Source organism: Leptosomus discolor, chromosome 5 (genome assembly GCF_034619465.1).
Source record: "Leptosomus discolor isolate bLepDis1 chromosome 5, bLepDis1.hap2, whole genome shotgun sequence".
Classification (NCBI taxonomy): domain Eukaryota; kingdom Metazoa; phylum Chordata; class Aves; order Leptosomiformes; family Leptosomidae; genus Leptosomus; species Leptosomus discolor.
This window is the reverse complement of record NC_141395.1, coordinates 38,211,139-38,235,881: the sequence shown is the minus strand read 5'-3', so window position 1 is coordinate 38,235,881 and position 24,743 is coordinate 38,211,139. Positions and strand designations below refer to the sequence as shown.

Sequence of the window (24,743 nt, the reverse complement as noted above, 5' to 3'; positions counted from 1 at the left end):
AAATTCATTCCGAAATTCATAGCTATAACTCTGTTGTAATGAATAAGGGATGGAGAGGTACATCACTTTCCAGCAAGCTGGAGTATCTGTACATCTCAGCCCTTTCTTTCCTATTTACGTAGGGCAAAGTGTCTTAAGGACCAGCTAGCAGTGACGAGGAATATAATTAATGAGAGAATTAATGCTTACTGTGCTAAGAGACACATTTCACTCATACCACATCCTCTGGTCCAGTTGTTTGGGATGCTGAGTTTTAATCCAACTTGTTGTTTGCCCTTGCAAACCTTTCTTTCAACTTCTGCCTTTATAATTTTTTATAAGCACATAGCACTTTGTGCCATGACTACCCATCCTGATTGGAGACCTTTGTCACAACTTAATTAAAATAGTGAATCAATAATACTCCAGGATGCCTCCATTCCTCCTTTTATGTAATATCCAACTGTATTTAGATCAGTTGGGAGAATCCCCACAGCAAGTAATCCAGGTTTTTCAGGTGACCACAAGCCAGTGTCTGTTGTTCACAGATGCTTCAAGGCCTTGTTCTTCAGAGGATGTTCCTGCCTTTGATGAATATCCTTGCAAATACAAATTCAGTGACTCGTGAAGTCCCAGTTCCACAGGATTTTACTCTTTTAAAGAGGCATCCATTTAACTGTATAGGACTGAATATTAACAAGAGCCCCTTCTTATAATGAATCAGCATCCAAGAGACTAGGAAGAACAACAATAGCAGAATGAATCAGAACTCCACCAGTGAGAATCAATATTGATTATTCATAACAAAAAACAACGAAGAGGTCAAAGGGGAAGGAAATGTCTCGTTTCCTGCTATTTGTCCCTGTTCTCTCCCACCCTCGCTCTGCATCTTTCCCCTGGCAGTCACTGACCAACCACCTTCTTTCTCACATGCAACTGTACATCACTCTGCCAGAGGCAAAGTCAGGAAGTGCAAGCACTGCCGCTGGAATGGCTGATCAGCCTGCAGATCAGAGCAGCTGGCTGGTGGCCATGGGAAGGGAAAGAGCACTGTGGAAGGTCAAGCTAGGGAGATTTATCATTAAAAACCTCACTTTCTTCCACAAACCAGAGCCGTCTGAAGGACGAAAGAGGGGGGGAAGAAAAAGAAAAAAAAAAAAAAAAAAGAGAGAGAGATGCCTCCTTTCCAACTCAGGTCATTATCTGTGCTCACCAGCTCTGGGATCCTCCACTCCTAACTTGTTCTTGTTTTCCTGGTGACACGGCCAGTTTGAACTAGTAGCCAGCAATAGCAATACAGGACACAAAAAAAGCATATACAATACAAGATGTGTTGTAACACTGAGACCACCCAGAGCAGCCCCAGATTATATTTAAGATTACTGTAATTGATTTTTTCCTTCCTTGACTCCAGGGTCAGCACAGGAATAGAATGGCCCTGACACCAGAACAGCCTCAGAGCTGCTCACAATCTTCACCTCATCTGAAGGTTGCATCTGCTGTGAATCAGTCAGACAGACCTCAACAAGTTCTCCTCCTTCACAGACATGAACTAGGGGGCCCAGGTAGTGCAACTATTACATTACCAGTAATAAATCCATCACAGGAACACTGCTATCCTTCCTCACCTTTGCACTTTTGCAGCATGAAACAGCCAGAGAAAATTAGACCCCAAAACCCACCATGTGAATGGACTATGCAGGATGCTTCAGGCAAACATGCACAAGGACCATTTTAAATGCATGCATTTCTCAGGCATGTACAGAAGTAGACATGCATTTTTTGTTTGCTCCAGAATAATACAGCTCTCCAGTCCTCAGAAAGGGAACATAGGAAACAGGTAGTAAGTTTACAGGACAAAATTCATCCAAAGGAATGACTTTCCATTCATACCTTTCAAGATTATGAATCTATTCTGGAAACAAAATTTGTCATATACGATCTTTAAAAAGTTAATACCATTTAAAATAAACACAATTAAAAAAACCTGCCTTGATAAGGGGTTCAAAATCTTTTGCATAACAGTCTTGACAGCAGCCAACCATTCAGCTGTTATTTGTCTACCTTGCAGTGTGTTGGCATACCACAGAAGTTTCAGTAGTTTCAGCTCCAGTGTAGCTGATCATATTCCTCCTCTTCATTTCCATTCAATTTGACAACCCTGGAGTGACCAGTCACCATCACAAATAACAAACTGCTTGAAGACTGCAACAGAAACCTCAAGAACATCTCTTTATGGAAGATAATTCCGCGTGGTTAACTTGCATCACACAACTCACATCAAGTCCACAAACAAAACTGCTACATTTCCCTACAGTCATTTATTCTCACCAGCTTCCCTGCCCCAGTGACATCTCAGTTGGATGATCAGTTAGCTGCGAGAAGAGAAAGTCACTTACATGAGCTTAGTATTTTCAGAGTATCCTCTCACCTTCATGGCTTTCACAGCCTGTGATCCAGAGTAATCAAATTCCCCTGCCTGACCAATCGACAGACCCCCGGATCCTAGAATGAGAACTTTGGAGACCTAGAAGTGTCAAACAGCATGTAAAAAATCAGTCCCATTGTAGTGGATGATGAAGTGAACAGAGACTGTGCAGCACTGAAGAGTCTCAGATTACAAAACCTAAGTTCTAAAAAGAGAAGAAAAATCACATCCAAAACCACTGCAGTTTTACTTCTAAGAACATTACTACTGGACTTCTCTCCAATATATCTCTGGTTAGAGAAACACATGACTTACGCATAAGGCATACAATAAACCTCTTAATTGTATCATGTGCTTGTAGACAACCATGCCTCACTTTGGTTGCCCACAAAGTGCAGCTGCCTTCTAAGATATTAAAACTGTATGAAACTCAGCTCACACTAGGAATTTCAGACTTATTTTCTAAGCAACAGAACATTAACATTATGCTGCTGGCACAAAAATCTCATGGCCAGCTTATTCCAGGGCACCTCACATAATGCTATGAGAGTACCTTTCTTGGGAGAACTACAAAGGAAAATACATGAAACATCTGATATTAAAACTTTCTCAAAGAAAAGAGTTAATAACACAAGCGACACCTGATGACTATGAGATAGGCAGCTGATAGGCCTTTTGTAAGGGAAGCCTCCTTTGACTCCCATGGTCAGCTTTTTGTGCCATTTTGTACTGTGGGTTCATTAGGAATTAACAAGCTCCTAGCCTCACTGACAGGCATGAATAACGAGTACCTGTACACTGACCTCCACTCTGGAAGCTGTCACTCCAGCCTTGGGTAGGACAGAGGAAATGGTAGTGCCTTTCCCCCTTTTAACCAGTGAAATAAATGAATCAAACAGGAACTAGGAAAAACAAACATATGTATTTAATCACCAAAGTGGAACTAAATAAATACCAAGCGAAGAAGGAAAAACCAGGCCATTTGTGAGCTCAAGCTATCAACCGCTCTGCTGCCTGCAGAAGGTAGATTTTCACTATAAGAGAAGGGAGTATCATTATTTGAAATGTATTTAACAACTTTGACATATCTGACAAAGCTACATTCAAGGAAGCGAAGTCATATCAGGAAGAAAACACATATCAATCACGTCTGTATGCTCTGCTTGTATACGGCTGGGAGTGTAACAAATGAACATGCACCAAAAGCTAAAATACAGAAGAGCATAGACTTAACTAGCTCAAGGGAACCATCCAGAATGGAGCCTGCTACACAGCTAGGATCTGAACAGGTATATCTAAACATCAGTTGTGCTAAATCAGTATTGTCCTTCCAGAGTTGATCCCAGAGCAGCTGTGAGAAAAGTGTTCTCCAGCCAGGCCAGGCAGGGGAGGCAGCATGATGACCATTGGCATGCAGGCAGCTACATGCAGCAGGACAGGCTTCCCACCTGACCCCACACTTGCAGAGCTTCTGTCCATGCAGCCTCTGAAGCTGGCTGCTGCTGGGAATTACCCATGGAAAGAGTACAGATGGGTCCTGAAAGCCTATCAGGATAGGCACTATGTTGTCAAACCCAACGCAGCAGTAGGAGTGCACAGCCTTGGAAAAAGACACGGTTGAGGGTTGTTTTGAGTTCTGAGACTCACTAGTCAATCAGATTGCTATGAAACTTCTTGATATCAAGAGATTTACTTGCAGGTTTAATCAACATCATCAACTTAAGATTAAAATAAGCACTTCTATGTTTTCTTCCATCTTTGTCTCATGAAATGCTAAATAGTTTACTTATGTTCAGACATGCCTCCTCTGCCTTCCACATCCCCTCTTGCTGCTTAGTCATACTCTGTGACTATGCAACCAGTTGTTATAGAATTTGTGCGAAGTCACAGATGGGGGATTAAAATTTCATTTCACTTAGGAGAACCAGAGTGAGGAACTGTGAATCCATTTACATAACTCTACAGTAATTATAAAATTTGAAAGTGGAACTAAAGTGTATTAGAAATTTAATGATTTTATCACAAAGCATCTGGCTAGTATTTTTTTCTATCAAGATAAAATCCTTTTCCTTTTGCAACCATCCCAGGTACAAGAGATTTGAGCCTGATCCTGCAAAGGCTTAAGCACTTCAGTAACTTCCAACACACAGATAATCCCACCAGGACTCAAAGCACACACATCATATGAATGGAGTCATTGATCCAAAGCACACAGAAGTCAATAGACTCCTTGCTGCTGATTGTAATTAGCTGTGGATCAAGCTAAGCAGACACAAGCCTATGCATGACTGGGTCCTCTGTTAGGATCCTGACATTTCCAAAACCAAGATTTAGGACCACCACCAACATAATGATATAAATCTGTACTCCATCTGAAAGCAAGCCCAGATCAGCCCTCATACAATACCTCTGTGTCCCTTGGCCCAGGATTTGCATCTGGGTAGAACTGTGCTGTGAAAATTGGTCTGGTCTCATGCATAATTCCCTGCAGGAATAAAAACAATCGTCTTGGACACCTTGCAAGCAAATAAGAAAACAGAAAGCCACACCTTATCCCTGTAAGTGCTGAAGGCAAAAGGACTGGTGTGTTTCTAGGGGCTGCCGAATTGACACCCATTTCATTCCCAGTTTTCAAACAATGTCTTATCTGAAGAGTCACTGAGCCTCTTGCTCTTTTGTTAACACTCCAATGCCTGTGTAACCCACTGAGCTGTGTGTGGATGAGAAGCATAATAGAGACATCACTAACTACAACAGCAAACACTATACCATGTTGTAAGTATTTAACAGAGCAGAAACACTAGTCTCCCTTCAGAGGAAATCCTGGACCAGGCAGAGAAGAAAAGCATATATGGCAAGAAAAGACCACCTTGGACAAGGCTGTTATGGAATGAATGGTTTTACCATCCTGATCTGGTTGGTTCTGCCACAGGAGAAATGGAGTTTGGCTATGCTCTTGATTTCCATAACTCGCTTTAAATACTGACAGAGGGCCTTGCACATGATCTCTGCCTTTGGTTGTTTTCAGGGCTGTGATGAAGTGGGACCACTGCTCTGGACAAAAAAAATAGCTATGAAGGACCTAAATTGGGTTTGGGGACAGTGCTTCTAGATTCTGTTGGAGCGAGGAAAGACAGACTTCTCATTTGTCTGTTTAGATGTCTGTAAGGACAAAGTAAACAGCAACTGACAAACAACTTACTTGAAAAACATCAGCTGGAAAGCTCCTCAATCCTGCGAAGTATAACCGGGTTATGCCAGAACAGCACTGTTCAATCTGCCAGACTTCATGTGGGGCATTTATATAAAACAATGCAGAGGCATATTCCCATGGGGGAAATTGCTTTTGAAAATACCCTCTTTCCAGTGATTTTCTGAGAGAGTCTTTGCTCACTAGATACTGCTACATGCAGGTATCTGGGACGCACGATCTCACCTCATTTGTTTGATCATTGGCATTCACAAAGAGAGGTTTCCAGCCAGGTGGGAGGGTAGAGCTGTCAATGGTATAACCATGGTTCTGAGCAGTGATGACAGCCTGTCCATTTACTGCATTTAGGACAGGCTGGTTCTGTCCTCTGAAAAAGAAAAGATCAGAGAACAGAAGTGCCAGATTTGTCCAAATGCCACAACTAGGAAGAGCTGATAACTGTGGGGCTATAAACAGCAGTTCAATAGTCACTGTTCAATACTGGCAGCCAATCTCGAAATGACAAATCCTGGGAGAAACCTTGCTTATCCTACAGTTTGATGGGGATCAATGACATCAAATACTTTCAAAACACCCTCAAAAAAAGAGTAATGCATGACATAGCAGTTTAAAGGTAAGGAGAATGGCTGGAATGAAGAAGTAACGTTACTGACACACTAGCTCCTGTTAAAGCAGTTCAGAAGCAAAGCACTGCTGCTCTGTGGCCTTTTGCAGTGCTGAGCTGGTCTATCTGGGCCCTGGGAAGCAGAAGAGCTGCCGCACCTGTTGGCCATCTGCATCTTGTAGGAAGTAGCTCCAGCTGCTATTCCCATGATGAGATTTCCCATGTTAATTCCAAACAAGGGCTCTGGGCGATTGCTCTCCAGGACCTAAAATTAAAAGGTTTTCAGTAGATGCTGAACAAAGACACTCCAGCAATTCCAGCATCAACCATGCTAGTTCCCTCACAGCAGCCACACAGGTTTGGGGAAAAGCTGAATGCAGGGGTGGCAACAGCCTGTAAAGGAAACTTTCCTCCTCTCTGCTTCAGAGGGAAGCCTCAGAGCACAGCTTGGTGTCTTGGTCTACTCGAGGGGAATAAGCAACGACACTGCATTACAGTCTGTTCTTTCAGAAGGTCACAGAGATCCTGAAAGAGCACAGGGTACTTTAATGCACCAGCACAGTAATCATGGCAATCACGTTTACTATGTATTGTTCACCAAGGTCTGTACAGCCTTATTGCAACTATTGGTCTGGAAACAACTCCCAGTGGACCAAGATGAGGAATATCGCAGGCAGCTGAAATGACTGAACAACATTTGGTCCATAACATGTCAGCACAGCCAACTGTTTAGATTTCAGGCATTTGAAAAAAAGGCAAGCAAACAAGAATGAACAACCTATGGCTATTACACTGTACCTTTCTGACATTCTGAATCACCTCCTGGGCCTTCATGGGATCTCCTGGACCTCCAGAAATTACAAGCCCATCATACTCCATACTGGTGAAATCATGGTCCCATGGAACTAAATGCACTTCTGCACCTCGCTAGGAAAAAAAAGAAGAACAGGAAGTGACGGGAGGAGGGGAACAAATTAATTTGTGTCAGCAGGTTGTTCCCATGCTCTCGTGTCCTAGAGGTTGTTTGGATTTCAGTCATCCCTTTAGCAGGGACAATAATGAGGCTTCTCTCCACTATCTGACCAGATTATTTTCACAAAACTGCTAGACTTAGTATCTTTGTACCACCTCAGTGTTTGTCAAGTTTGTCTGAAATTCACTAATGAGATCAAAATTTACTAATGGAATGCAAAATACATGTGTAGGCACACATATATAACACATTCACTTTTACATGGTGCATTTGTCCTAACTGCTAAATTAGGGCTTCACAGCCTCGTTCTATGACATGCCAGAAATAGTCCTGCACATCAAAAATGGGACAAACATCCACATAAAGCAAAAAACAGGAAAAGGAAAACACTGTACATCTAGAGAAGAAGAGGACATGGCCTTCATTCCTCCTGTGTGGCTAGAGAAACAAGGACTATTACATCACTGTGCTAACAGCAGGAAAATGTTTTCAGAGAATCATAGAATTAAAGAACAACTTGGGATGGAGGGACCTCAGGAGTAATCGCAAAGCAGGGGTAATTTCAACTTTAGGGCAGGTTGCTGAGGGCATTGGTCAGTTGAATTTTTAGCATCTTCAAGGACAGACATTCCACAACTTCTCTGGGCCTGTTTCAGCCATTCACCACCCTCATTGCCAAATTTCTTCCTCATGTATTTATTTTTTACAATGTTGGATTGACCTTCCCTGGTTGTCCTTTAGGGAAGCTGTGCCTTGTCTTTTTAAAGTTCACCTTCTAGGAATTCTTCTCATGGCTGAGAGGCTGCTGCACAAGTCCTCTTCCTTATCCCCTCAATACAGTGCACCAAGTTCAAAAAACACCTCCCAGTTGATAAAAGTAATCCTAAAAATTGTACCTCAATTTAAGAGGGCAACTGCTACTAGAATGGATGTGCCCAGGTGGAAGGAAGGCTAGTGAGTACAGGCAAGGCTCTTACCAAAGCGAAACAGGAGATAAAGGACATCTGCCTACCTTCACGAGCAGACGGATAACATTGTGCTTCAACCCGCAGTCAACAGCTACCACTTTAATTGGATTCCCTCTGCCATAAACCTTGACTTCCTATAAGAAGACAGACCATGCTGAAAATGACAGATCAGCCCCTGCCTCCAAAACAGGGAAGATAGGTGGTAGAATAACTTTTCACCAACATGAAGCAACCAGTACTTAATTTACATGGAAATCTCCAGAAGTACTGCAGATATTAGCTCTTTGTTCATTTTTCTGTGAAAGTAGAAGTTATAATGCTCTTTTATATATTGTTGATTACAGCAGTAACAGCAATTCCTAAGAAATCACTTGTTTCCATGGCTAATGACAAACTTTTTTCCTCTGTTTCACCTCATTAGCAGCGAAGCAGCAAGCCAGTTCTCAGATTATTGCAGCCCAAGAGAAATGCCAGATACACAGTGAGATTTTCAGCTAAAGTGAAGTCATCCTGCTGATGCCAGTGGAATAAGGCTACTTCACACCAGCTCCAGATCCATCACATTAAACACCACTCTGACCTTCCAGTCACAGTAAGACCAAAGCATAGCACAGCTGGAGATACCCTACAAGTGACCTCTAGTGCACCACTGCAGTACAGACCAGGCCAAGCACGTCACTGAGCATGACTTGTGTTCATACGGACCTGACAGTTTGACATAGTAGAGAACAGTTCTCCCCCTCTTCCAGCTGCTGTTCCTTAACGCATTGCACAAAGTAAATTGTCACCAGTCCCAAATCTGGACCATTATGCTTTGTACACACACTTATCTATTGGTCAAAACCAGCATGGAAGTGAGTAAAGTCAAATCACTGTATGTTATATGGGCCTTGATAATGCAACATGCAGACATTGACAGACAGCTGAAGCACTGATGCAAGGTTATTTATGGACAGCTTCCTTTTGAAGCTTGATGAATTATTACTTGTTACACAACTGCAGTTAACACCAGGCTGGGATCTTATTCATCAATAAGCACGTAAGGCAGCTTTCTTCCTTCTAAAACCAAACTCTGTGCTTTCAGTTATGCTTAGCTTCTGAAAGCTTACATTGATATGTGTACTTTATCCAAAGTGGCTTTTCTCCTGTGCAATACACCACTGAAAAAAAGAAAAACAAAGACGGGGTTTTGTTTTGGTGGTGGGTTGGTTTGTTTGTTTTGGGGGGTGGGGTGGGTTTGTTTTGGTTCGTTTTTTTTAATCTAGGTAACTCCCTTGTAATCAGCTTCCCTGGCATTCGTATTCCACAGCTGGGCCCCTTTATGAAAAGATGTTAAATCCATGCCCAATATGCCTGGTGCAGAGTGACAAACTGAATCTTTTCATAGGAGGATTACAATCAGCCTGAAGGAAAGATATCCCCTCTACAGCGTACTCATGATGAAGTTTACTAGCAGAATATTGCAACTCCTCCCTCTGTGCTATCCTAACTCAGCTCTTGTTGAAGCTTTTTACTTCTCAAAGATTGAGATGAGGAGATTTTCAGAAAGCAAGAGCATGTCCTATGGGAGGACAGTTATGATCATCATCAGGAGTGACTTACTGCCATGTCAGGAGCAAGAGTGGAAGAGATGGGCTGCGGTGAGCCACCTCTCTTCACTACAAGGTTTCAAGCTGCAACACATGAACAACCAATGCTCCCTAATGCATCTTTGAGGACATGACTCTGCACAGAGCGAGCAGTGTTGCCACTGATGTTGCGACTTCTGCTGTGTAATGCTGAAAGATTCTTGTGCTGGAACATATCTTGTAGTTCACACTGCACAATCAGATGGCAAAGTACCCCACAATCTCTCTTTGAGAATGAGTAGAATGGAAATCACATTGAAATTGAGTCTTGGTAGATCACTCAAGGCTTCTGATATAAAGCTGTGCCTGACATCAAATACAACACCTTCTTCACAGTCACCAATACACAAGTGGATTCTACCTGCACAGTCCATGGTGGAACTGTATCACTACACAGCAGCTGTATGGGTCTTCTACCTGCTGTCTTTCAGGCTTCTGCGAAGTAGGTTTCAAAAATCTCAAGAAGATTAAGGTGCTCAGTTCTCACAGAAACTAACCTAGTGTTATGTGCCAGACCCCCTTAGGAAAACCTCACTATCCTTTTTAAAAGGGCTTTGGAGACCCCTCAAATCCTCACAACATCCATACTTTAAAAAAAAATCTGCAGAACATTATGAAGCAAAGATCTCCCTCAAAGGATCTCCTTGGCAGTTCTAACGGCAAGAGGGAGTTGTGGGACAAAACTGCTTTGAGGTATTTTAATTACTTCACTCTCAAAACTCTTCTCTGTCCAGTTACTTAGGCTATGATTTGCTACATTTTCTTCAGCAGCAAGACTGATTTTAGGTGTTGCTGTCTTCACAACCTTTCCCCCACTTCTCACACTTAGTATTCCTCTGTACTGCAGAGCACTGACCTCTGCATCTGGCTGAGAGTATGTCTAGACAGAAACCAGACTGAGAACTGGATCAGGGAACTGTTAAAATATATTCCTTCTAAAGCAAGAGGGAAATCTTCTGTTCACTGCACAGCCGATAAAAAACTGTCCCAGTCTGAAAGGATGATGTGTGAAGGATGCGAGCCAGCAGTCAGGGAGAGTAGAAACTCTTGCTGGCAATAGTGCTGAGAACAAAAAGAGTACATGGGGCTGTATGTGTGGACAGAAGTGACCTTTTAGCTTCAAGTGGTTAAATATCTCTCATCTGCTCTGGGATCCTGACCATCACATACAACAAAATAAATCTCCAACAAAAGTTCCTGCAAAATAGTGGCAGTTTTCTAGATTTCCTGTCCTGTATAGGCAACACTAGCAAACAGAGTCAATACCACTAGCATCTAAAGAAGGCAGGGAAAAAAAAATAATTTAAAAAAATCACTCCTAGTGTACAATTGATAAGCAGATTTCTAATCTTACTGTATGCTGATTTACATGAAAACAGCTATGTGGCAACAGACAGATTATCACATCCAGTAATTACCAACATTGAATAGCTTACTTCATTTTCAGTTTTATTTGTGATGTTGATGTTTAAGCCTATAAAATGAAGTTATAAACATAATGAGACCACCAAAGCTCCGTTAATCTTATATGCCCCTTTTAGAAGCCATTTTCAGCATCTTTACAGTAATTCTGTCTTAGTAATTACAGAGTTCATCATGAGTAACCTTACCTATTTCTGAGTTACTGCTCAAAATGGCTCCCCCTGCATCTTGCAATCATAAATCACAACCTCAATAAGCAATTGTCACCATTCTCTGTAGCAACAAGGCCCTGACTTGAAATATAGGGGAGGCACTGGCACGAGTTGGCGAGACCCTTGAAGGCAAGATTTGCAAGGCGGCCTATGTATTCCAATGGCATCCCAGGTAACCAGTTACCACTGTAAATCCAAGCCTAGATGGAGACTGCGCTTCAAATTACCACTTGTTCACTGACCAGTCTGTTCAGGATTGCTTCTCACTCATGTCACTAACGCACCAGCTTGCGTGCAGAACAGCTATTTGCAGAGCTCCTCCAGAACATCACTGATCTTGAAGGAACTGCAAACACCACAGTAAGCATGGAATTTGTAAAAGGGACTCATATACTCAGTTCCAGGATTAAGCACCCAAGGCACTCTATCCCACAATTAAATCCCCAAAGAGTCCACAATTTAAGACGTTAGCCCTTACACTGGTACAAGAATAGTTACTATTTTTAATATGGGCCTGGTTTGCCACATCCTCATGATTCGTAATGTTCTTCTCATCTTGTGGTTGAACATAGTTTGCATACCCAGCTAACAGAGTACAAACTTAACTACTACAAAGCAGCTAATTATCAGGAATATTAGATCCAGGGGGTTCCTAACAGTCTCTTTTTGAAATATCTTCTGGAATCACCTCAACAAAATTATGCCTGAACGCAGATTATCAGATGTTATTGTGAGATTTCCTGAAATTTATTTAAGGAAAGCAACCATTCTTTTTATTAATTCTTCTTATATTTGAAAGTGTCCACCACATACTAGGTCTAACCGTATCCACAATACTTCTCCATCCTTCTTTGAAACTCAAAAATCAGACCACTGTTCAGACTACATCCAGCTCAACCCAGGTCATTTTACATCTTCAACACCACACCTAAGGAGCTATGGGGATTCCTCAAGGATGATATTGAGATGACAGTCCTCCAAAGGTCTGGCAAGGTGTACGATTTAGAAACGGTCCCCAAACAGTTTATTTAGAAAGACTTGACAACCCCCAGAGAAAATGGGGAGCACTTACTACCTGGAGTGTACAGCCCTGGGACTACAGAAGAACTGCTCACCTTTGTTGAAACTTCTGCAATTAAGTTTTGCTTATTTGGGTCTGCAAACTCCACGGGCTGACCTTCAAATTCAATCTTCCCAAGTACCGTGCCCTGTGGAAACACACCAGTAAACAACAAAGCATGAGCAAAGAAGAAGCTGTGAACACTGGGAGAAGGTGCTGACAGGCACAGCAACTGGAACAGCTGTTTAGAGATGGTTTCTTGGCAGCTTATAACCATTTCTAGCATATTCAGAAGCTTATGAGCCTTCCTTGATATCAAAACTCTGTTTAAAATCTTTCATTCAGGGGAGAGGCATTGTCAGCAGTAAAATTTGTTAATAGGCAGTTTGGCAAGCTGTCTAGTGACAGTAAAATGGGTTGCCTTCCAAGAGGATCGGAATTCAGATCTCCAAGTAACTGTTGTGTAGATCTGGGAGTAATCCACAAAGCAGTTTGAAGCTTTTTGATTTTGGAAACCCACTGTGAGGTCTTCAGCCACCTCCTGTGGATAGCTACAAGGCAGTAGAGCTGGTGTAAGGAAAAGCTATGTAGAAGGCAGGTCAGCACAGCTGTTTTCTGAATAAGCTGTTAAAAAAACCATTGCCTCCAGCAATCTCTACTCTTTATTGTTGTTATCTCACTGAAGCCAAGACACTCTTGCTCTGCCATCAGCATATCCTCTTCCACCTTCTGCTCATTAAAGTTCTCGGTGGAAAAGTCCCTGTTTTGGCTTTGCCCCACTCCTGAAATAAGTGGGCACTAACCTAGGGTTAACCTCTTCTGAGCATGGGGACAGGATGTGCAACACAGAACTTTTCAAGGATGGAAGGGGAAAGTAAAACAGAGGAAGTCAATGTTTTGTTTTAACACATAACACTTTAAAGATAAAACACGTTAAACTCAGCTCTCCCTGTGGATATCACACTAGCATGCAACTGGGACTGCTCATGGGGTTAGCAATACTTCCATGAGATACTTCCATGGTTGGCCATACCCGAAGTATCCTTGTCATTTTTCTAGGGCAAGGAAGAGCCAGCATCTTGTATTGCCATGTGCACAACTAAGGGTAAGTTTTAAAGACAGAGTTTTGCTCTTAACAGTGGCTGACATCCTATCTCATCTCAAGTAGCACCTTGCACCAAAAGCTACTCCAGGCTGCTTTGCGTGGAGCAGAGTTGAAAAGGCCAGCATCATCTTCAACAAATCAGGTTCTCGGGAACCACAGAAACTGCCAAGTGCCACCATGCAGACAGTCCTATAAATGCTGATGACACAGCCCTAAAGCCCTTGCTCTCAAACAGGAACCCTGTGTCTTACCTTGCTCCCAGATTATTCAGCCAAATGGTGCCCTACATCTACCTTTCGAGTCCAATTTAAGAAGTCACTGCTCATTTCTGCATTTATGATAATGAAGCTCTGTTCTCACCCCCCCCCCCCCAATTTATAAATAGACGCATAGTGAAATACTAAGCTGCTTTTTTCAGCCTGAGAAGACTGTGAGAAAAGGCTACATTATGCACTATTTTAAAAGCCATAAACCAATACTGCTCAGAGTCCCAGCATAACAGGCATTACTACCATTGCTAAGCTACAGGATAAACACTGAAAGTGTATTTACTTTGGATGAAAGGAACACTGATCCATTAAACAGTATGTCTCAAGAAAGTAGAAAACGTATTGCCATTTTCTATTGTACTAAACTGCACTCGCCTGCTGTCTGCAAGAGCAGGACAATGGCCTGTCTTCCCATAAGAATTCATTTCTACAAGTACTCCTCTATTCAAGCTGGGTCATTCATATTTTGCTCTGTGGAATGAAAGCGGCTGTGGGCTTGGACCGCAGGCTGCAAATTGATCACCTAAAGAAAAGAGCAGCTTCAAATAATCCATTACAAAAGAAAGAGCCTCCAAGGCACATTTACATTCATACTAGCTCTGATCACCTTTTTAGGCAGCATGAAGTGTACCTTAACATTAACCTCCATTCGTTAAGATAATACCACTCGTGTCCTTCAATTGTCAGCTCTTGGAAACCAGAGAAAATTACTATTAAAAACAGTAACAGGCTTCAGTCAAAGAAAACCAGCCTGAGTTAGGAATCCAGTTTAGGTTATTGCAGGCATCCTGTGTCTCTCAGGTTTCCACTGACCAAAGGTCGTGCTGTCTGTGAACTGATACCTATAATATCTCTGAGTTCTTGCTCTCTCTCTGACTGTTACTATCTGAGGCAACACGTAGTTGACACTACTGCCTGTTGTGCCTGATGCACTAGTCTGACACAGCTACCTGAGGCTTTTCATTTACATCAGCTTGTGCTGGTTCACTTATGCAGAACAGGAAACCTAGAGCAGAGCCAAGGAGAGGGGGCTCCCTGGAATAAGAGCATTGCCTCAGCTGTACAGAAGACACAGAGCCTTTGGAAGAGCAAATCCGAGGTCAAAGCAGCCCAATACTAGCATTGGTACCCCAGGCTTGCTGCACTGTTAGAAAGAAGGCCCAGCAATATCAAGGTTAATGCAACTGGATTGAGGGAAGCAGATCATACCTTGTCACGAATTAATTTGGACAGCATTCTGGTATCAATCCCATACAGTGCAGGCACCTGAAGAAAACAGAAGAGGAGGATAAGTTAGAGAACAAGCAGTTAAGACAAAAGGAAGACAGCAGCCAGATTACTTTGCTGAGAACACATCCTTGTTTAAGGAGCTGTGACTCTTAGCACTGTTACCAAGGTTGCCTCACAGTTCATCACTTCTCCTCCCTAGTCCCATTCATAAATAGCTTAGTTCTTCAAATCTAGTTTCTGCACCAAAAAGCACAAAATAAAAAGCTCATATGGCAAATATCTGTCTCATTTCTGAGCCCCATTCTGCCTTACTTAGGAGTACCTAACCCTCCCAGCCGTCACAAGCCAGTGGCAGTCTACTGACATATTGACTCCCACAGCTTCAAGTCAGTGAGGTTCTGGCAGCTAATATATCTTGAGGTTATGACTGGGGCAACCACTAGGAGCAGCACTACAGAAACATTTGAGGAGAGAATAGAATATAGTGTGCATCGTTTTTACAGAGAACCAAACATTCTCATTTAATTGACATTCCTTCTGAATAGATCTTGGAAATACCATCGCACCCTGAAAAAGATAACTGGATGAAGAACCAGAGTGCTAAGGAACACAGAATAAGCCCAGTATTGACTGATGAAGACATCTGAGAAGTGGTTACCAGCTCAAAGCCAGCTGTTCCTTCCCCTGTTCCCATATGTACAGGTCTGTTCTCATAATGTAGTTACCCCTAGATGGCTCACCTGTTCTTCCTGCAACCACTCTCCCAGGCTCCTAGCAGCCTGCCAGTGGCTGTACTCATTGCTGTAATCCAGCACCAACAAACCTGAAACCTGCAGAGAGAAGAAATGTCAGTTTGCACTGAAGGATCGCTCTGTGCTTGCCCTGTGCCTTCCGAGTTTTCACTATTCATCCACTGCAGACCACATCAGAGACACGGCATGGCTGCTCTTACATAACAAAAACATAGCAAATCTGACTCTTTGCAGGGGGCGCGCACAGAACAAGTACCTGGCAAAGGGGTACAGACTTCATGCTCTGTCATGATTGTATCTGGGCCCTTTCACTTAGGAAATTCATAGACTAGTGTGGCTTCCAGCTAACCGAAGATGCAAATTGCACTCAACCGAGAAAACACTTCTCATTAGTGAATTCCAAAGAAAAATGGAAATTTAAAACAAGACAAAATGGTTTGATTCATTTTTTGTTTAAGAAAGCTTTTCACTTTTAAGTGAGATTTCATTTCAAAAGTCAGTTCCATTTTCTAGCAGAGTTAGATAGCTTATAAAGGAGTCATTTTACCACAGGACAGCTAAAGCGTTTCACTGTTTCTGCCATTACATGGTTTTGTTTCATTTTTCAGTACTGCCACCACTACAGACACAGCCCTGCTCCTAGCCAATATCCCCTGTCACCACAGTGTAAATACCGATCCCTGCACTAGTACATAAAGCCTTCTCCAGGCAACTGTCACCTCCCCTGTTTGTGGCAGTATAGGCATACAGAGAAAAGTCTCAGCACACAGAAACTTCTCATTCTCACTGGTGTTTGGTCTCTCTGTGGCAACCAGTCTTGGGCAAACAGATAAATATGAGGCAGAAGGGAATGTGGAAAAAAAGCCATCCAGAACAGCAGTTCACAAAAACTGTAGCATGTCTATCACTGATGGGAAATACACCACTTTCAGACAGCACATGGCCTGGTACAGAAAGCAAGATGGATTTTCTTTTGCCACCATTCCTCCAAAGGACAATATCTACAAGAAGAAAAAGAAAGGCTGAGTATCACTGATTCCTTTTAACTTCTATGAGGGTGCCAGTAAATTCTTGAGCACACACACACACTCAGGCTGCTAGCGCCACCCTTTGATCAGCTCTGCATCTCCCACTGTTACCTTGATCCCATCAGACTCCAGAAACCTCCTGAGGCCCATTTTGTCCAAAGCCGATGTGTCAGGCACTCCACCATTCCCAACTATGGGGTTAGCCAGTGTAAGAATCTGTCCTTTGTAGCTGGGATCTGTCAAGGCTTCGGTGTACCTAGATGAAGAAAAGTACATTGGTCTGGAGATGAAAGGAAAACAAAAAAGCCAGTGAAAACAAGACAGGTCTGAATCCCCATATGACAAAAAGACAGAAATGGTACTCATGTGAAAGCATTCTCAGTATAAAAGCAAAACACATCTGTTAATCTGCCCTGACAGCCATCTGCAATTAAACATTTGACATTGAGAACAAGGAAAGGCTTTGGCTTCACATGTTTCATTTAAGAAAATCATAGGAGCTATTAGCAAACTCAGACTTCTTGTGATTTAACATAAGGCAAACAACTACACAAAGTGCAGAGCAACTACAGAACTGCCGTAACTGTACGGCATATCACTTGACCCACAAATAACAGGTTGGGATTGGTCATTCCTGGGCATACCATGTGGGCAATGTTTTGTCATTGCTGTGTCCTTCCCTCCATGCGGTGTAAGAACTTGCCCCTCTTGGTGGCAACAGAAAGCTCAAGCTGAAAAGCCAAAAGACAACAGAGCTGTTTGCCCAGAATTGGTCCCTTCCTCAGCCTGGAGCTTGCAGGTCTTGAGATGTTCAGGGCTGTAACTGCTCTTTCTGTGGGGGAGTGGGTAGACAAATCCATGCTTACCTTTTTATCTGGGGATCATGGAAGCAGCTGTGAATCATCCTTGTGATTCCTCACTATTACTCTGGGTTCTTCTCTCCTACCTGCTCTGTCAATAAACCCTGCCATGGTACCACTTCTGCAGCTTCTCCCAGCAGAAGCCTGGCCTCTCTTCTCAGCAATCTCCAGGTTCCTACCCACAGGACACCATGCATTTCACCTAACAAGACTCCTAAGTGCTTGGAAGTTGGTTTGTGTATCTCTGAAGACGACAAGGTGAAGGCAATCCTTTTGGCAGTCCACCCGGGTCACAAAGTCCCAAAGCATGTCCTTATATCTTTAGCCCAGGCAGAAGCCCCAGGAACAGCAACTTTTTTCAATCTCCTGCCTGAATACCCTTCTCATCAAGGACAGATATAAAAACACAGTGGAATATTCTTCTGCAGCGGCGGATCAAACCTAATATCAGCTCTGGATTGAGCAGATCCAGTCTCACTTTCAACCCCAAAGAGGGGGACAGGATAAACATGGTCTACATAACCACGCTCGTATTCTTGAACTTCAAATTAACATTCAGGCCTTTGCTTTCTCCCTTATACTGTAGCATCCTGTTGCAGCAATCCATTAAACAATTGCTGTCTTTCAACCCAAAAGCAGCTGTAATTTAGCAACAGATGAAGTTATCCACACAAATATTTAGCCAAATGCATAAAGACTCTTCAGGATGAATCTGCCCTATACAAAATATAATTTATTATTGTCATTATTGTTTGAACAATATATAATTGGCAACTCAAGCCATCTACCAGATATCAGCAAGTCACAGGAGACATTTTTATGGAACATTGGACTTCCTGCCAGAAGATTAATTGTCAAACATTGGGAAACTCTTCACAAAAACTGGAATGGCTGCAGGCAGATATAGACAACGCAGCACAGCAGCCAGCTCTGAGAAATGACATGTCGAATGAACAATGGTCATGAAATATTTTCAGGTAAGCCTCTCCTGCTGTTCAAATCTACACTTTCTGCTGCAGGTAAACAATCACACAAAGTGCAGTGTGATCACAGAACTGCAGTAAGCGCATGTCACGTGTACATTTAGCATTGCTCTCTCCTTCCTAGTCAATTGGTTAAGCTTCCAAAAGACTCTTGGTTAATGACAAAGCTAACGTAATTAACCTTTGCATGTTATTTGCAATCAGCAAGCAAGGACAGAGAGCCACTGGGTTTGGCTGGGGTATGAGGACACAGCTCTGCAGTGAGATGCAATGCCCTTTAAGAAGGCACAGTGCCTCACGGAACACAGAGGAGCAGATGAGAGCACAAGCTCCAAAGATGCTGCAAAGTCTAATCCTTGTTGTGCCTACCCAAAGGCCTAATTGATTTCAGTAAATTCTAGTCAGTAAGGTCTCTCGCTAGAACATCATGGGAAACACACGCAGACTTATTGGAGGCAAATGCATTTACTAGGCTGTTTCAAACATGGGAACATTTTATGGGTTGTAATTCTTTCTTAATTGGAAATCTCCTCTCTTCCTTTTTGTTCCTATACCAAACAGATGGCTGAAATACTATGATTATTTTTATTTTGAGTAAATGTCTCTGAAAAGTTCATTCTCATGCTTTTGGAACGAAAATTCAAAATTCCACCCCCAAAACAGTGCTCTCTGCCCTCTATTGCATAGTCATATGACAACATTTCAGCCAACTTTAGCTACTTCAGGCCTGAAAGCTCGCGCACATAAAATGCTTTGACTCTCAGTTCTATGACATGAATTAGAACGTGGGAGTCCAGATGAAGAGACAAGGTGCAGAGCAGCATACTAATCGTCCCAGTACAGAGGCCATGCTGACCCCACTCAGCATGTAGAAACACTCACTTCACAGAAAGCACTGGTCTGAGGCTTAACAGCAGCCATGGCAAAATCACCCCTGTACTAGCCCCTTGTTCCCTACATTGACAAACTGCTATGTGCCCAGACAGTCTGTAAAAGGTCCCACCTCCTTTACTTAGCCTCATGTGTCAATGAAAAGAGCTAGTTGGGCTCCTCTGGATACACAAGGTCTTGATCTCTGTGCTCAGGAGCACTAGGCAGAGCTACGGGGTTTCTTTCACTGGACAGCAATCCCCAGACTGGTAGCAAATCTGTCACTTCTACGATCTGCAACTATGCTGCAAACTCTTATCTTCCTCTTCTCTGAATCAATCAAGGTCATGTTCCTGGAGAGGGCTCTGAAGATACAACACTACATTTTGAATACTCCCTCCATGCCCATATGCTCTCCAGCACAGAAGAGATCTCTCTTTCACAGGCATCCTCTCCAAATCACTAGAAAATAAGCAAACACAGCTTCTGCTGCCACAGTAACATGTGGGGAGGAAATGAATCCATCAGTTCCTCCTTGACTTTTGTGATATGACAAGATTTATTGCTCATAATCTATCACCGAGAAGAGAACTCTGGTGCCCTCCATCATTCTGATCTCTATTAAGCAGTTGCTTGTTAGCAGGTATATTAACACAGCCAGTAATTAGTGCTGTCAAAATACTTAAATAATTGCCTCCTAATGCAAAACTTTGCAAACAGATTCCCCTTTGCAGCAATTTAACATTCTCACCAATGAGACTCATTAAAAACTCATCATGTGAGTACTGGTTTCTCCAAAGGAGAGTAGAACTTGGGGAATGCAAGGCAGTTGGGCAGAGAGAGCTATGAATGACTGCAGAAAAAGCTCAAGCACCAACAACCTCAGAGCTGTCTCACCTCCCCAGGGACATGTCCTTCTGCTAACCAAAAGCCTCATTCCTCTGGGTAGATTTTCTCTGCTCAAGCAGTTCAACAAAAGCACCGGCAGCATTTGGCTGCCATCCTGTCAGCCACTGGCCTCTACCACTCAAGAGGCCAGAGGATCGTGCTAGGTTAGGCATGAATCTGATCCTACCCTTTAGCTGGAAAAAATGAAACACAAAAATGAACTAAGCTGAATGTTGTTCATTTTTGTATTTTGTTTGGAATTAAATTTGTCAGAGACTAAATTATATTTTAAGCAGGATATTTGACAGTTAAAATTTATATAGTAAAATGTTGGGAAACTGCTCATTAATGTCTGGTTTTCCTTTATTTTCCACTCCTGCTGAGAGCTAATTTTATTATTTTTCCTCTTAAAGTTTTATATATTCCCTAGACATCCCAAAGGATTTTTAATTTGAATGAAAACATAGAATAAGGCCATTTTTGTGGTTTTGTTAGAATTACTGATCGGCTCCATCTTTTGTAACTCTATTTTACGCTTATTATAGACAACTATATTTCATAAAATCCACAAATTCATCAACACTTTGTGAAATGTAATTAATCAGTGGAAACATACAGCACATCACTGTTGATGTATGATAGCGCTCTATTTTTGTGCTTTTAAATATAGGAGATTTACTAGAATCAGAAGTGAATTTGCATATTAATGAAGACAAATAAACATGCAGTGATTTAACTAGGAAACTGTTATTTGGATGACAATTTAATCAGCACAGGTTGAAAGGTCCATCACTGCAGCATCCTGTTTCTGCTAAAATATTATAGCTAATATAATAGCAGAATATTATAAAATAAAATAGCACAGAGTTTAACCGCATCTTTAACTGTGGTATGACCCAACAAATGTCATAAGGGATGGGTCATACACGTGACCAACTTGGGAGCCTCAGGATTCAAAAATTTTGCACTCAGAAGCCAAGTTCCATTACCCAGCAGGCTACAGATGTTTCAAACCTCTATGTTTGATCAGGACACTGGAGGGAGAACAAAGACAGCTCCTCTGCTCTGTCTCGGCAATGGCTGTATTTCAATGGGAAGTGATCAGATCCCTACATACCTCAATATCATGGTTAGTTATATCAGTCTCTAAAGTTGCTCATCACTGCAAATGCTATGATGCAAGAGGACTGCCTGAAGTCTCTTCATGAACTCTCTCTCTCTGTATCCCTGGACTAGAGTGTTTTCTTACACAGAACACTACATGCTTGGATGAGGACCCTATGAGCTTGGAAAAAGCAGCTTTCATGCTTTTAACAAGCTGCCAGAGAAGTTTTGGTGCTTATATCTCATTTGCTTTTGCCTTACCCAGAGAGACCAGTGTTGAATACGACTTCCCCTGCTGTGGAGGATGGATAGCCAAAAGAATAGCCCTTCATCTTCATCCCATCTTCCAGCACCAAGTTCGCTGTCTGCACCTAGAGAAAGCCACACAAAGAGACTCAAATACAGGAGGATGTTTATACAGGTAACACCTAGGACACCTGCCTTTCATGCCTCAGCTTCTAAGTATTCCTACCCCTCTCTCATTCTCAGCTACCAAGATTCTGTCTCTTTTACCTGTCTCCTGATGTTCTTTTTCTTTCTAACACCTAGGAAACATTGTGCTCCTAATGAGGGTGAGGCAGCTGGCAAACCTCACCCATGTGCTGCTGTTACTGTGGGATCACTTTTCCATATAATTTTGTTCATTTCTTCTACCCATTATATCTCGCAATTAACCAATATCATAACTCTGGAGGGAAAGGATTGCCCCTCTCCTCAACGTTTGCTCAAGGCTTGCTGCTGAGTACACTGGCTCTCATCTAGCTGTGACCTTTGATAGGTGCTTAACTTCTGTTGCAACTGTACAGCTAAGCCTCTAAAAATAAGCGTATGTTTAGTTGGACTGGTGTCAGACAGCAAAATTCAAAATACCAGTCAATTCCACTGTAGGACACAAGAAGAGAGTGGATCAGACAGACACTCGTGGCCAGTTGTCTCAGGATAGGCACAAATTGTCCTGGAAGAGGTAGACATAGAACAAGCAGCCTAGAGGACAACTTGCCATAAAACCACACCTCTTTCAGAGGGTGTTTAGCAAAACTGAGTCCCACACTAATTGTGGGATCCCTTACAGGCTTAATCACTATTTTACAGCTGAGGAAAATAGGACAGAGAGAGCAACTTTTACAAAAGTCCTTAAGAGATTCAGTGGCACAGTTGGGTCTTTAGACATACCAGACCAAACATACCCTCTTTGCCTCATTTGGAAACTAAACCTTTCTTAGCCTGTCCAGGAATTGCATAGGAAACCACCTGGGAACTCCAGCTTCTACCAAAAAAACCCACCAAGTATACACACAACAAACAACAGAATGACTTGGGAGATTCCTTCAGACAGCAGGATCACTGATGACATGCAGGGGAAAATAGAGTAAGCAAAGCTGGAAATAGATTTGCCAACAGATTTCTGGCCTTAAAAGAATTTGGACAACTAACCCTTTGGGCCCTGGGAAACTTCCACTTCTGGAATGCAAGTGCAGCTGCCTCCTGGGCACAGAGCTGCAGTCACAGAGTGACCACCAGTGCAAAAACTCCAATGGTCTGTGCCACAGGAGATGCACCAAGTGTGTCCACCAGGAAGCTGCTCTCATCATGATTTAACTTCATACTGTTGGGTTGGTTGTTTGGGGTTTTTTTTCCCAGAACAATTAATCTGACTGGTATTTTTTAAAAGAATCAAGATCAATTTGCTGCAGAAAGGAGCAGGAGAGCTACTTTCCATTAGCCATAAATCAGATGAACAATCTCAGCAAGGAGAAATTTCATTCTCAGCATTGAACATTTTGCAACAATTATGACAAACATTCATCTAGAGATCCTCTGCAGTTACAAATACCGCACAGATCAATTACTAATGTACCACAAAATACACTAAAAATCAAACTGCACTGCCAAGTAACTAAATTCTGTGCATCTGGGATGCTTTTAGTCTTACATTTTTTCCTTATTAATGTCAAACACCAAGTCATTCTCAAAAGGTTCAGCCATCATTTCCTGAACCTTCCCAGACCATAGGATGGGATAGTCAGCAATACCAAAATCCCCTCCCTCTCCAGTTATAAATATATTTTTTGTGGTTAAATCCCCTAGATTTAGACCCCCCCAAAAATTACAGTTTGATCAGCTCCCTAATCTCACTAAGCCTCTCATTACAGAAAGCTGCTATGCACTCAAAGCATTACAAAGTACAGAGGTCACCTGGGTGGCTCAGACTGGGCTTTGGACAGGACCTCTGGCCTTTCTAAAGGCTGCTGAAAACCCAGTCCACACTGCTGACAGGAGACTTACTGTAGGAACCAGTTTCTCTCAGCCTTGGTTTCAAGAGATGGATCCTTTTCCCCATGTATTTGAGTCCATCCAAATATGCAGCTCAAGCAAGTCCTACCAAGGGTCCTACCCAGCAAGTCCAAGGGGTACAAGTTTGGGTAATCGCCTGAATTGCAATCCCAACTGCAGATATAGCCTGGGAGAATCATTCAGGAAGCAAAGTCCACAACAGCGGAATGACCAGAAAAGCTAAGATCCATTTAACCCCAAGGGTCAAAAATCCAGAGCAATCAATGTGACCTTTAGAACCTCATCCTCACTATAGTACTTCACAGGAATCTGCATGTCTTTCCTCCCACCACAGGCCACCTGCCCTTCTACACACCAGACCTGCACAGAAATAATTTCTGTTGAACAGAAACCTCTGTTGTACTATTAGAGCCCCTACACAGTGTTTAAGTAATGCACAAGAATGTCCCTGAACAACCATAACCTGCCTGCAAGTTCAGCTATAGCAAGGGATAGATGTTCAAAAGTTTCCCTCCCTTACTTGATTTATTATTCTTAATTAAGTGGTTGGATTATTTGTTGAGTATTCTAGAAGCAATTATTCTTGCTTACATTTCCAGCGGAGGTGTTACCATATCCCTAAGCTGCCAGCCTACCTTGTCTTTTCATTTTTGTTTTTAATGTGAAAAGTGATTTACAGGCTACAGAGAAGGCCAGTTGGCTCAATCGAGGATTAGTTGGGAGAGATTTTCACTTTCAAAAAAAAACCCAAAAGAAATAAACAAAACCCCCATAGCTCCACAAGATCCTTTTGTCTCTGCCCTCTCAGAAGCATCCCCAGGTAGCCTCAGATAAATCTCTGTTGTAGTCTCAAATAAAATGTTCCTTCCACACA

The 24,743-nt window shown here is 42.4% G+C and overlaps 1 protein-coding gene across 1 annotated transcript in view; it reads right to left on the bottom strand.

The window, feature by feature from the left end:
• CPS1 (carbamoyl-phosphate synthase 1) overlaps window positions 1-24,743 on the bottom strand; it is a 91,810-nt gene that overhangs the window by 61,757 nt on the left and 5,310 nt on the right. Inside the window, exons 2-13 of the mRNA XM_009956383.2 lie at window positions 21,836-21,945; window positions 16,981-17,125; window positions 15,830-15,919; window positions 15,069-15,125; window positions 12,541-12,633; window positions 8,208-8,297; window positions 7,021-7,149; window positions 6,381-6,487; window positions 5,844-5,985; window positions 4,815-4,892; window positions 3,211-3,309; window positions 2,411-2,506 (exon numbers count right to left, since the gene is read on the bottom strand). Of these exons, the coding sequence (XP_009954685.1) occupies window positions 2,411-2,506; window positions 3,211-3,309; window positions 4,815-4,892; window positions 5,844-5,985; window positions 6,381-6,487; window positions 7,021-7,149; window positions 8,208-8,297; window positions 12,541-12,633; window positions 15,069-15,125; window positions 15,830-15,919; window positions 16,981-17,125; window positions 21,836-21,945 (1,236 nt within the window). The remainder of the gene's footprint in view (window positions 1-2,410; window positions 2,507-3,210; window positions 3,310-4,814; window positions 4,893-5,843; window positions 5,986-6,380; window positions 6,488-7,020; window positions 7,150-8,207; window positions 8,298-12,540; window positions 12,634-15,068; window positions 15,126-15,829; window positions 15,920-16,980; window positions 17,126-21,835; window positions 21,946-24,743) is intronic.